Consider the following 13,484-nt stretch of genomic DNA (forward strand, 5'->3'; position numbering starts at 1 on the left):
GACACACACACTGACTGACACATATACACACACACTGACTGACTGACACAGACTGACTGACACACACTGACTGACACATACACACACACACACACACACTGACTGACACACATACACACACACACTGACTGACACACACACATATACACACACACACTGACTGACACACATACACATATACACACACACACACTGACTGACACACATACACACACTGACTGACACACATACACACACACTGACTGATACACACACACACACACACACTGACTGATACACACGGACTGACACACACACATATACATACACACACACACACACACACACACACTGACTGACACACATACACACACACACTGACTGACACACATACACACGCACACTGACTGACACACATACACACACACACACTGGCTGACACACATACACACACTGACACACATACACACACACACACACTGACTGACACACACACATATACACACACACTGACTGACACACATACACATACACACACACACTGACTGACACACATACACACACACTGACTGATACACACACGCACGCACACTGACTGATACACACACGCACGCACACTGACTGACACACGCACGCACACTGACTGACACACACATACACGCACACTGACACACATACGCACACACACTGACTGACACACATACACACGCACACTGACTGACACACACATACACGCACACTGACACACATACGCACGCACACTGACTGACACACATACGCACGCACACTGACTGACACACATACACACACACACTGACTGACACACACACAGTCACACGCACACACACACAAGGAATTCACGCTTATTGCAAATACAGGGGATGTGTGCCGAGCATGCACGTTCTAAGTCCAAATTTATTTGCGTTTTGTCAATGAAATTGTATTTTGATTTTTAATTAAAACATCACAAACACAAATACAATTTCTGTGACAAAAGTCAAAGAAGTTTCACTTACTATGCGCGTTGTGCCGGTTTTGACACACAAAAACATAACTATGGCGGGGCACCACAAACATGGCCACCGGATTCTTGCTTTAACGGCTTACATAATAAATGGTGTGACCAAGAAATATATACAGTCTGACTTGTCAATTCAGCCTAAAAATAAACCCTTCCCCCCCCCCCCCAGGCCGTGGTTGAAGACATTGTTGCAGTCGGATGGGACATTTTCCAGCCGCTGCTTTTTGGTTTGATTGGAGCAGAGATAGCTGTTGCTTCACTAAGACCAGAGACTGTCGGTAAGTCAGAGTTGAGGTTCCGTCGGGTATGGAGAAGCAGTGCAGTTAAAGGACATTACGATTGAGATTCTTGACTTCTTTATTCCTATAAATGATACTGTGATATCCACTATACTGTATTTACATTTAGCATATTTCCCCACTCATATGTTTTACGACAGACCTATTATTCAGTGTTTGAAGACTGATTGCAATAAGGGCTAAGTTACTGCTCCTTTTTTATTTACACTTTTTTATTTTTTAAGTTCCACTTCCTTTTCAAAAGGCTCTTTGTTTGTAGAACATACATAATCTCTTCATAAGGGTCTGGAAATTTTACCACATTGTATGATGGGTTTAGTATTTTCTCATACTCTGGCACAGTGCTAGTACTTTAAGACACTTTGATCATTGCCGTCATTGTTCACTTCTTCTACCACAGTGTTTTTAGGAAGCGGAGATATTATTTGAAGTATTCCAATGAACAGGCAACTTTTGTTAAACCAGTGAAGCTCGTCTCAGATATATCTAGTCTCTTTTGTGGTGTGTAACTGGGTGGATACCTTTTTAGGTAGTGAGACAGGCAAACCTGCTTGCATAAAGTAAACTACAGCACTAAAGTGGTTAATTCTAAAGCAGGGTGCCTGAATTATCTCCTCACCTGCCTCGTTAGGCCTTTAAAACCCTACTTGAAAGCAGTCTCAGAGGACCTATGATCCAGGGACGTACTCGCCCTGTACCTTCTCACTCCCTACCCCAGCCAGGAGTCGAAGGTAAAGACATGCTTATTACCAAGTTAGATGTATTAGTTATTAGACGGGTATTAGACAGGAAAGAGAAGATCGCACAACATGTGAAAACTTGTTGCTAAGTGAGTAATAGAAGACTTGGTCAATGGAAAAAGGAGCTTGAGCACATTATGGAAATGCTGTGCTTTGTAAAGTCCTCCATGAGTGACTAAAGCAAGCTGAAGTCATCCGTCTCCTGGAAGAGACACTGCTTATGTGCATAGGCGACAAGGACTCCAAATTCTGAGAGGTGCCATCTATATTCTAGGGACGGATTGCACCTCAATGAAGAGGGATCTTCTGTGCTAGGGCGGAGAATACTAAAAAGGTTGGAGGAGATTTTAAACTAGGATGGAGGGGGGAGGGGAATGAAACAGATAATGAACTAAATGGAATAGATGAGGATACAAGGTGGTATGGAGGTAAAATGGGGGCAAGTGCGAGTTTGACAAGCAGTGAGACACCCATAGTAAATAGAGATAATACTAGAAAACTTCTAAAGACTAAACCAAGTGGGAGCAGAAAGGAAGGAGCAGATAAGATAATAGTACAGGCTGAAAAAAAACTTAAATGCTTGCTTGCTAATGCAAGAAGCCTGACAGATAAAATGGGGGAGCTTGAATTAATAGCTGCAAGGGAGCAGTATGATACCATAGGCATTACTGAAACATGGTGGGATGAAACGCATGACTGGACAGTTAATTTAAAGGGGTATTCTCTTTTTCGGAAGGATCGAACAAATAGAAGGGGAGGTGGAGTATGTCTATATGTTAAACCAGATCTAAAACCTATTATAAGGGATGATGTCTATGAAGGGAATGATGAAAATGTAGAGACCTTGTGGATAGAAATTAGCAGTGGAGGTAAATGTATAAAGAAAATGTTTGTGGGAATATGCTATAACCCACCAAATATCTGTGAGATTGAGGAAGCTAAAATACATTTGCAAATGGAGTAGGCATCAAAACTGGGTCATGTTTTCATAATGGGGGATTTTAATTATCCAGACATAGACTGGGGCAATGAGATTAGCGTTACAACAAAAGGAAACAGGTTTTTGGGGGTGCTTAAAGATAATTATATGACCCAAATTATTGAGGAACCAACCAGGAGAGGGGCCGTTCTGGATTTGGTCATATCAAACAAAGTAGAAGTAATAACAAATATTCACGTCCTGGAACATTTGGGTAACAGTGATCATAACATGGTCTCATTTGAAATAAATTATCAAAAAACAGATTACTTGGGTTCAACAAAGACTTTAACCTTTAGAAAGGCAGATTTTAATAAACTGAGGTCTAATCTAGTAGTAATACAATGGGATGATTTTTTGCAGGGAAAAATGTAGAAGATAAATGGGCAGTCTTTAAAACATTGTTAGAAAAGTACACTTATCAGTGTATACCCTTGGGTAATAAGTATAAAAGAAATAAGTCAAAACCAATGTGGCTAAATAAACAGGTAGGGGAGGAAATTGACAAGAAGAGGAAGGCGTTTAGATTCTTTAAGTCAGAAGGGACAGAGACATCGTATCAGAATTATAAGGAATGTAACAAAAATTGCAAAAGGGCAATCAAATTAGCAAAAATGGATAATGAAAAAAGGATTGCAATAGAAAGTAAGGTCAACCCTAAAAGTTCTTTAAGTACCTTAATAACAAAAAAGTGAGAAAAGAAAATATAGGACCCTTTCAGTGTGAGATGGGTAGGCAGATTATTGGAGATAAGGAAAAAGCAGAGGTATTAAACAAATTCTTTGCCTCTGTGTTTACCAAGGAAGAATCAAGTTCAATAGTAGCGCCACAGGAGGAAGCCACAACCTCCATATTAATGACCAATTGGTTAACTGAGGAAGAAGTTCATAAGCGATTTGAAAAAATTAAAGTAAATAAGGCCCCTGCCCCCGATGGCATACATCCAAGAGTTCTCAAGGAGTTAAGCTCAGTAATAGCAAAACCATTATATTTAATATTCAAGGACTCCATTTCCACAGGCTCAGTACCACAAGATTGGCGTAAAGCAGATGTGGTGCCTATATTTAAAAAGGGAGCTAGATCACACCCGGGGAATTACAGACCTGTAAGCCTGACTTCAATAGTAGGGAAACTACTTGAAGGTTTAATACTGGATAATATTCAGGAATACCTAATGGAAAACTAAATTATTAGTAATAGTCAGCATGGATTTATGAAGGATAGATCTTGCCAAACTAACCTTATTTGTTTCTTTGAGGAGGTAAGTAGGAATTTAGACCAGGGTAATGCAGTTGATGTGGTCTACTTAGATTTTGCAAAGGCTTTTGATACGGTTTCACACAAGAGGTTGGTGTACAAAATAAAGAAAATTGGACTCAGTAATAATATATGCACCTGGATTGAAAACTGGTTAAAGGACAGACAACAGAGGGTTGTCATAAATTGAACTTTTTCAGGTTGGGCTAAAGTCGTGAGTGGAGTACCTCAAGGATCGGTACTGGGACCCTTGCTTTTTAACTTGTTTATTAATGACCTTGAGGTTGGGATCGAGAGCAAAGTCTCCATCTTTGCTGATGATACTAAATTGTGTAAGGTAATAGAATCAGAGCAGGATGTAATTTCTCTTCAGAAGGACTTGGAGAGACTGGAAACGTGGGCAGGTAAATGGCAAATGAGGTTTAATACAGATAAATGTAAGGTTATGCATTTGAGATGCAAGAATAAAAAGGAGACTTACAAATTAAATGGAGATATATTGGGGGAATCCTTGATGGAGAAGGATTTAGGAGTGCTTGTAGACAGCAGGCTTAGCAATAGTGCCCAATGTCATGCAGTAGCTGCAAAGGCAAACAAGATCTTATCTTGCATTAAACGGGCAATGGATGGAAGGGAAGTAAACATAATTATGCCCCTTTACAAAGCATTAGTAAGACCACACCTTGAATATGGAGTACAATTTTGGGCACCAATCCTAAGAAAAGACATTATGGAACTAGAGAGAGTGCAGAGAAGAGCCACCAAATTAATAAAGGGGATGGACATTCTAACTTATGAGGAGAGGCTAGCTAAATTAGATTTATTTACATTAGAAAAGAGGCGTCTAAGAGGGGATATGATAACAATATACAAATATATTCAGGGACAAAACAAGGAGCTTTCAAAAGAACTATTCATCCCACGGGCAGTACTAAGGACTCGGGGCCATCCCTTAAGGTTGGAGGAAAGGAAATTTCACCAGCAACAAAGGAAAGGGTTCTTTACAGTAAGGGCAGTTAAAATGTGGAATTCATTACCCATGGAGACTGTGATGGCAGATACAATAGATTTTTTCAAAAAAAAGGTTGGACATCTTTTTAGATGATATTAGGGATATATACCAAATAAGTATACATGGGAAGGATGTTGATCCAGGGATTAATCCGATTGCCAATTCTTGGAGTCAGGAAGGAATTCATTTTTCCCCTTAATGGGGTTTTTTGTTTGCCTTCCTCTGGATCAATAAGTAAGTATAGATATAGAATAAAGTATCTGTTGTCTAAATTTAGCATAGGTTGAACTTGATGGACGTACGTCTTTTTTCAACCTCATCTACTATGTAACTATGTAACTAGAAATGCAGCTTAACTGGGGGTTCTTTCCCTTGATCCATTCTCTCTTGACCTTGGATTAGAGTTCAAGAGAGTAAAGGGACGGACTTCTGCCGTGGCTATCCCTAGCTACCCACAAATGGGGGAGGAGTGTAACAAGGTGGATCCCTGGTTAGGTAGTGAGACAGAGAAACCTGCTTGCATAACCTAATACAGCACTGAGGTGGTTTAATCTAAAGCAGGGCGCCTTCATTGATCTCCTCACCCGCCTCTTTAGGGTTTTAATTGCCTGCTTGACAGTAGTCTCAGGTCATCTCTGATCCAGGGAGGTACTCACCCTAGACTGCTCTAGAGTGCACATTGCACCGTGGACCTTCTCACCCCCTACCCCAGCCAGGAGGAATGGGAGCTCAAATGTAAATATGCATATTACCAATGTAGCCCACTTTCCCCCTAGGATAAAGAGTCTACTGGTGCTGACATTACCTGTTGTCTCACAGAGATCCTAAACCTCCGCCACGGGGAGCCCGGGGTGATATAACACACAACCTTGGTACAGCGCCTCCACCTGGGAGGGATCCCAATGTAGTGGGAGGAGTCCTTCACAGGAACCACAATACTGATATCCACACACAGTATATCATAATAATAACCTTTACTTAGGAACATATATATGCAATGATAATGAAGATAGTAATGCTACTGGTTACAGCTACCCCTTAAGCCTCACACGGCCTTATCCCACCACCGTGTAACCCGCACCGTGTCCACAGTACCTGACGGGGCCCTTGGGCACCCAACCACCCTGGTGTCCATGAGAATACAACCCCCACCCCTATATGTGGTCAGCGCTGCCACTATGGTGTGTGTACTTGGTTGGTGCACTTAAAGATATAGGTACCTGCTGGGTGCTCCAACTCCCGGGCGCGCTGATTGGTAGCTGTGAAGGATCCGCTGACCCAGCGATGGCTTCCGCATCTGTGGTGGGTCCTCCTCCGCATGGGTGGTATCCAGCGGAAGTGTCCCACATACAGATAGTCTTGGTACCTTGCCAGGTGATCTGAGCCCAGATCACAATCTTCAGGTTTGCGCAGCGTTGCAACTGTGTTCCTGATCTCAAACAGCTAATGGGGCAGTGTCCTTACCTAAGGGCCTGTCCCTGTAGCAGCCACAATCTAAATATAAGAGCTGGGGCCTATCAGGGTGTCTCTGGCCTAGTGCAGGGGCCACAGACGCCCTGCACATACAACCTACCCTATCTGTCTCCTAGCTCCGAATGCCTGCCAGCTCTGAGCACGCCAAATGTATCTCTTGCAGCAGGAGATCCTCGCAGCCCTATTGGCTAAGTTGCGCCATGTGATGTCCTGCCCCTATGCATTATGGGGCTGGTAGTCCCCGCGGAGCCTATTCCTATCAGCCGCCGCGTGTGCCTAGTGTACTGCGCGTGCCCGAACTGTCAGGAACGCCGCAACTCGTTCTGCGCATGTGCGAACTCCCGAGCATGCGTGCGCGAAACAAACATGGTGGCGCCCTGCACAGGGAGCCGCCGGCGAGCCCACCGCCACCCGCAACATCCCCCTGCTCCACGGAGGTAAAAGGGGGGGGGGGAACAGCAAACCGGGGGACCTGGTTACATCAAGTTTGATACATTTGTTGTTGGTAAGGGGCTTAGCCCCCCAACCTGTAGATAGGGAATATGCCGTCTAGTCAGAGCTCCTTATAGGAGCTGGGTTGTTTTTGTTTCCCTGTTGCACTGTTTTGCTGGTGAATTTTATGTTTTGAAAGTTGTGGTGAATAAAAGCCTCTTTTTATTTCCCCTTACAAACGTCTTCTGTACTAAAAACCTCTGCACATATCTCCTTCATAGTGCCTTTAGTCATTCACTATGATTGAGAAAATATTTTATTTGGAAAAAATACATTGAGTTACCTTTCATTTTCAAGTACAGTATGTCCCAGGTACAAAATAATAGGTTGCATCCATTATATGTTCGTTACAAACCTGTTTAAAGTAGGAAACAGACGGAGACTTAAAATAAACTAGACAGGAGGCGATTTTTGAGAGACTGGTAAATTTGTTTCAGTAGTGGGGTGTTCGGCAAGAGAAGGAAGAATAACCAGATTCTTTATGGAACCCTGCGACTTTACGCAGGTTTCTGCAGGCGGATCTAAGGATGCTGTGTGTAGTAGGGATGGGAAACCTGCTTAGATAATTGGGTAACATGTCCAGAAAGTATTTGAAGTAAGACAGGAAAGATGTACATTGCATCTGGGCTCAGGGGATAGCTAACCTAGTTCAATTAACATATCTCAATAGTGGGCGTTGTATTTACATAATAAAGAAAAGTAGCATGTTGAGTTGTAAAGACTGTCAAGTTTTCTGAGGTGAATATAAAAATCGCATTGAAAAATCATTTATGCCAGGGGGACATAAAACGCATAGAAGTGCAATGACTTTCAGATCCCTGTAGTACTGAATGCATTTGCAGGATGGCTCGTGGTCACATAAAGGCATAGCAAATAACATGTTTAAAAAATATGATCTACTATAAAAGACAAAAATTTTTTTCCCATTTTATATTTTATTCAGTTTTCAAGAAGATATAACATTTGTCATATACATTTTGTCACAGATTTATTTTTTTTGCTAATCACTCTTCTTTGATTATCTGCTAACCATCTTATCTGAATAACTTCCAGGGCTGTGTGTCGCTACTCTTGGTATCGCTTTGATAATACGGATTTTTACCACGTTCTTGATGGTGTGTTGTGCCAGCTTTAACATCAAGGAAAAAATATTCATGTCACTGGCATGGATTCCCAAGGCCACAGTGCAGGTGTAGTATGCCTCAAAGACTGTACAAGTAAATAACTACATATGCTAATGAACTATTGCATTGTATCTTACATCTGATGATGTAGATCAGGGGAGTGCAATCTTTTTTTCCCTGTGGCCCCCCCCCCCCCCCACGCCGGCTGTTCCCCTCCCTCCGCGCCCCCCTCTTACCTTGGCTCCAGCGTCATAACGTCACGATGCCACGGCGACGCGTCTCCAAGAACAAGGTAAGTGTAATTTACAGAGGCCTTCGCCACTTCCCCGGCACTTAATTGAAGTGCCTTCGGGAAGTACGCGGGGCCTCTGTAAACCCCGCGCCCCCCTGCAGACAATCTCGCGACCCCAGTTTGCGCACCGCTGATGTAGATCACTAATTCTCAAACCTTTTCTCTGGGACCTCGGGTCAGACCTGGTTTCATGAATAACCAATGCACTTTCACACACATGAGTTCACCTCCTTTGCATAAGAATAGAATGCTGAGAGGTTGCCTCAGAACCCATACGTATGAGAAGACTAAACAGAGAAAAACAGGTGGTAATTAACTAATGTGTCATGTTGGATGTAGCATTGGAGCTTCTTGTCTATTGTTGTATATTTGAGGTCACTCTGTATACTTGAGGTCACTCTCCCAGTAGCACTTCAATTGACACAAATACATACATATATAATGTAGTGGGTTCGGTTTTTGAGCTTGCTAAGACTGTACTGTATGTCTGGTTTCCTGAGAAACCTGGTCTGGTTCAGGGCTCTGAGGAGAGGTTTGAGAACAACTGTTGTAGATGCATACTGTATATGGTTTGTCAACCTTACTTATGTCATCAAGACATCAGCAATAATGGCCCATAGTTACTAAGCCATGCTATTCCATAGATCAGCATCCAGCATAGGAAGGCTTTTTTTGCTTGGCTGTATATTGGTTTTTCCATAATGCTAATATTTCTTGGAATCTGAACGGACTAGTTTTTCTTTAAACATTATCAATTTGAAATGTTGTGTCGGTGAATTATGTCCATGTTAAAGTGGTCTTTGCTATGTATTCTGCTCTCTGATACCCGACTACGACGTTTCAATATTATACAGAGCCGCCGGAAGTGGGGAAATGTAGCTACAATAGTAGACAAGGACATGAGAAGTGTAAACTAATGAAGGAAATGGAAGCATCATTACTGACCAAAATTGCTTGAGATCATAAAATCACAGGCTACAAGGGTGGGTGTTGTGTTTGTTTTCCTACTTCTGCTTTTATTACTAACATTAATGTTGCTTTTCTGCAGGCTGCAATAGGCTCTGTGGCTCTGGACGCAGCAAGAAACAAAGGAGATAAACAGTTTGAAGAATATGGCATGGATGTGCTCACAGTAGCATTTCTTGCAATTCTGGTAACTGCACCAATAGGAGCTCTCATGATTGGCCTGACGGGGCCCAAGATGCTGCAGAAGTCAAACACAAGTGGAAATGAAGAGGAAGCTGCAGTAGAACGAGACTCTAGCTTGGTGTGAGGATATCAAATACAACATGCTGGTAGTGGAGAATTTTTAAAGCAACTACCAGACTCTCCATTTTTATACAAACAATGCAATAGTTTACAGAGACTCGGATGTAAACCGAAGCAAGATGTTTTCTGCATAAAGCGGTATTTGTTAATTGACAAATCACCTCTGCCTTGAGGAAACTTCCTTGGAACCAAAATGTTAAACCGATTTCAGATACAGAGGCTAGAAAAGCATAAGTGGACATAAAATATTCTGAGATAGGTAACAAAAACTCAGAACAAATGTTTGTATTCGCCCCCATTTGTTCCTGAAGTATATGTACAACGCTTTTTATTTGGATCAGAGATTAATGCCACATGAGGCATGGAGAATTTATTTGAAAGAGAAGAGGGGAAACTGCTCCAGTTGTATGTGCAACGTTTCACACATCACCTTATAATACTGCACTGACAATATCCTCCACTAACTATTTAGATATCCTTTCCTCCCCAACTCCTCCTGTAGCCACTCCCCAAAAACACTTGGCACAAGTGAAGCAATTTGGGGCTAAAAATGTACCAAAGCTCCTTCATACATTGACTCAGTCACAGTATGAAAAAAGGCAATTTGCAACTGTTTGGTGACACGGGATACATACCCCCCTATGTCTCCATTATGGTATACATTTACATTACTTGTCTTTTTCTGACAAACAGTGCAGTACAATGCTGGTTGAATTTGTTTGATTGCATTTGTTATTAATTTTAAGAAAATAATGATTTACAAGGGTATTGGATAGGTTTATGTGAAGGCTGAATGGCCCTGATAACCAAACGTGGATGACTATTGTGGTCAATATCGGAGCCTCATTATTGCACAATGTACAGTATGTGTCTCATACCCATTTCATTTCAAATTATTTAGTCGTACAAAAACTTTTTAAAATGCTATTTTAAGTACAAGCTGTTTACCATTTTAAATGCCTCTAAATATATGTCTCCGATAGTATTGGATGAAGACCACATAACTATAGACTGTGTAAAGCTTGCTGGTCTAATGTAGTAATAGAGACGGTATCCCTATCACTCGAGAACCTCCACTAATAAGTAAAATATCACTTTTATTTAAAAAAAAAAAAAAATGAGCTAAAAGGATAACTATTAATAAAACTGAATGGAGCAGCGATACTGCGACTCAAGTAATAAGGTACGCAACCAGGGATTGGAGTGCAATGTGGGATGAGGTCACATAAAAAACACGAAGTGTTATAAAGTGCTACAAATCTAATAAAATACTAGAAAAATATTACCTGGTTGTGCAGTGTGAACAGCGTGATCAAAGCAAACAAACCAACACACAGAAACAGAGGCAGGAAAGTACAACCACCGCTGTGCTAAAGATAAGGGAACTCTTATCTGTGTCCTGATACCATGTACCGTATGTGCAGAACGAGTTAAATAGCCTCATAACCACCCAATAACCATGATTGAGAGTGTGTACTGCATAAAGCTACTGGCTACCCCTTAGGGTTCACATCAGTTTAGCTGTCTATAAATGGTTGCTAATATATTTTCCCCGCAATAGTTATCCACGATGCTGCCATTAGAAATGTGTGCAGCTTGCTGAGACCGGCATCTCAGTCGCGCTCATGATGTCCGTCTCCGATGATATAACTACCCAACGCGCATTTCATTCTGGCTGAACTTCTTCCTGAAGAATATATTATCGCTGCTCCATTCAGTTTTATTTAGTTATCCTCTTGTCGCTCATTTTATATATGAGTTTTTTTTAACGCCAGAAAAATATACAAATATCTTAGGATGGAACCGGGGGCTCACTGGAGATTTGAATACCCCAGATCAGCCCTTTTGGAGCCCCCACTAGTTCAGGAAATATTTCAAAATATATAAAGCAAAAATGGAAATTGCTGCTTTAACATAGTCTTAAAATTAGGTAAATACAACCTCAGATGAACAACAACACATGACATATTACACCGTGCCATGATTTATTTAACAAAAATAAAGCCAAAATGGAGAAGCTATATGTAGCTATATGTAGGAATTAAGATGCTAAGTAGCAGACATGTAGGAATTAAGATGCTAAGTAGCAGACAGGTGCTGCTAATCAAATGCCCTTGATTAATTGATCATCAGCAAGTGTGACCACCTCTATAAAAACTGAAGTTTTAGCAGTTTTTTGGTCTGGAGCATTCCCGGTGTTGGTTAACACAATACCAAGGAGGAAAGACATCAGCAATGATCTTGAAGAAGCAATTGTTGCTGCCCATCAATCTGGGAAGGGTTATAAGGCCCTTTGCAAACAATTTAAAGTCCATCATTCTACAGTGAGTTTATTCAAAAGTGGAAAACATTCAAGACAGTTGCCAATCTTCCCAGGAGTGGACGCCCCAGCAAATTCACCCCAAGGTCAGACCATGCAATGCTCAGAGAAATTGCAAAAAAACCAAGAGTTACATCTCAGACTCTACAGGCCTCAGTTAGCATTTAAATGTTAAAGTTAATGACAGTACAATTAGAAAAAGACTGAACAAGTATGGTTTGTTTGGAAGGGTTGCCAGGAGAAAGCCTCTTCTCTCTAAAAAGAACATGGCAGCACGGCTTAGGTTTGCAAAGTTGCATCTGAACAAACCACAAGACTTCTGGAACAATGTCCTTTGGACAGATGAGACCAAAGTGGAGATGTTTGGCCATAATGCACAGCGCCACATTTGGCGAAAACCAAACAGCATATCAGCACAAACACCTCATACCAACTGTCAAGCACGGTAGTGGAGGGGTAATGATTTGGGCTTGTTTTGCAGCCACAGGACCTGGGAACCTTGCAATCATTGAGTCGACAGTGAACTCCTCTGTATACCAAAGTATTCTAGAGTCAAATGTGAGGCCATCTGTCCGAAATTGGGTCATGCAACAGGACAATGATCCCAAGCACACCAGCAAATCTTCAACAGAATGGATAAAAAAGAAAAGAATCAAGGTGTTGCAATGGCCCAGTCAAAGTCCAGACCTCAACCCGATTGAAATGCTGTGGCTGGACCTTAAGAGAGCTGTGCATAAACAAATGCCCACAAACTTCAATGAACTGAAGCAACATTGTAAAGAAGAGTGGACCAAAATTCCTCCACAATGATGTGAGAGACTGATAAAGTCATACAGAAAATAATTACGTCAAGTTATTGGTGCTAAAGGTGGTTCTACAAGCTATTGAATCATAAGCTATACTTAGTTTTTCACACATGGCTTCTCCATTTTGGCTTTATTTTTGTTAAATAAATCATGACACCGTGTAATATGTCATGTGTTGTTGTTCATCTGAGGTTGTATTTACTTAATTTTAAGACCTGCTAAGGAACAGATAATTGTTATTATATCCTGATATGTAAAACCATAGAATTCAAAGAGGGTGTACTATATATATATATATATATATATATATATATATATATATATATATATATATATATATATATATATATATATATATATACAGTGTTCGACAAACCTATACATTTGCTCGCCCCGGGCGAGTGGATTTAACCCCCGGGTG

The 13,484-nt window shown here is 41.3% G+C and overlaps 1 protein-coding gene across 2 annotated transcripts in view; it reads left to right on the plus strand.

The window, feature by feature from the left end:
* SLC9B2 (solute carrier family 9 member B2) overlaps positions 1 to 10,474 on the plus strand; it is a 62,418-nt gene extending 51,944 nt beyond the window's left edge. Inside the window, exons 10-12 of one of the 2 annotated variants that reach the window (XM_075608977.1) lie at positions 1,170 to 1,278; positions 8,306 to 8,442; positions 9,717 to 10,474. In XM_075608977.1, the coding sequence (XP_075465092.1) occupies positions 1,170 to 1,278; positions 8,306 to 8,442; positions 9,717 to 9,941 (471 nt within the window). In that variant the 3' untranslated portion in view covers positions 9,942 to 10,474. Of the gene's footprint in view, positions 1 to 1,169; positions 1,279 to 8,305; positions 8,470 to 9,716 lie in introns of both variants that reach the window. The other variant, XM_075608986.1, reaches the window with a different exon arrangement.
* The last annotated feature ends 3,010 nt before the right edge of the window (positions 10,475 to 13,484 follow it).

This window comes from Ascaphus truei, chromosome 1, assembly GCF_040206685.1.
Source record: "Ascaphus truei isolate aAscTru1 chromosome 1, aAscTru1.hap1, whole genome shotgun sequence".
NCBI lineage: Eukaryota > Metazoa > Chordata > Amphibia > Anura > Ascaphidae > Ascaphus > Ascaphus truei.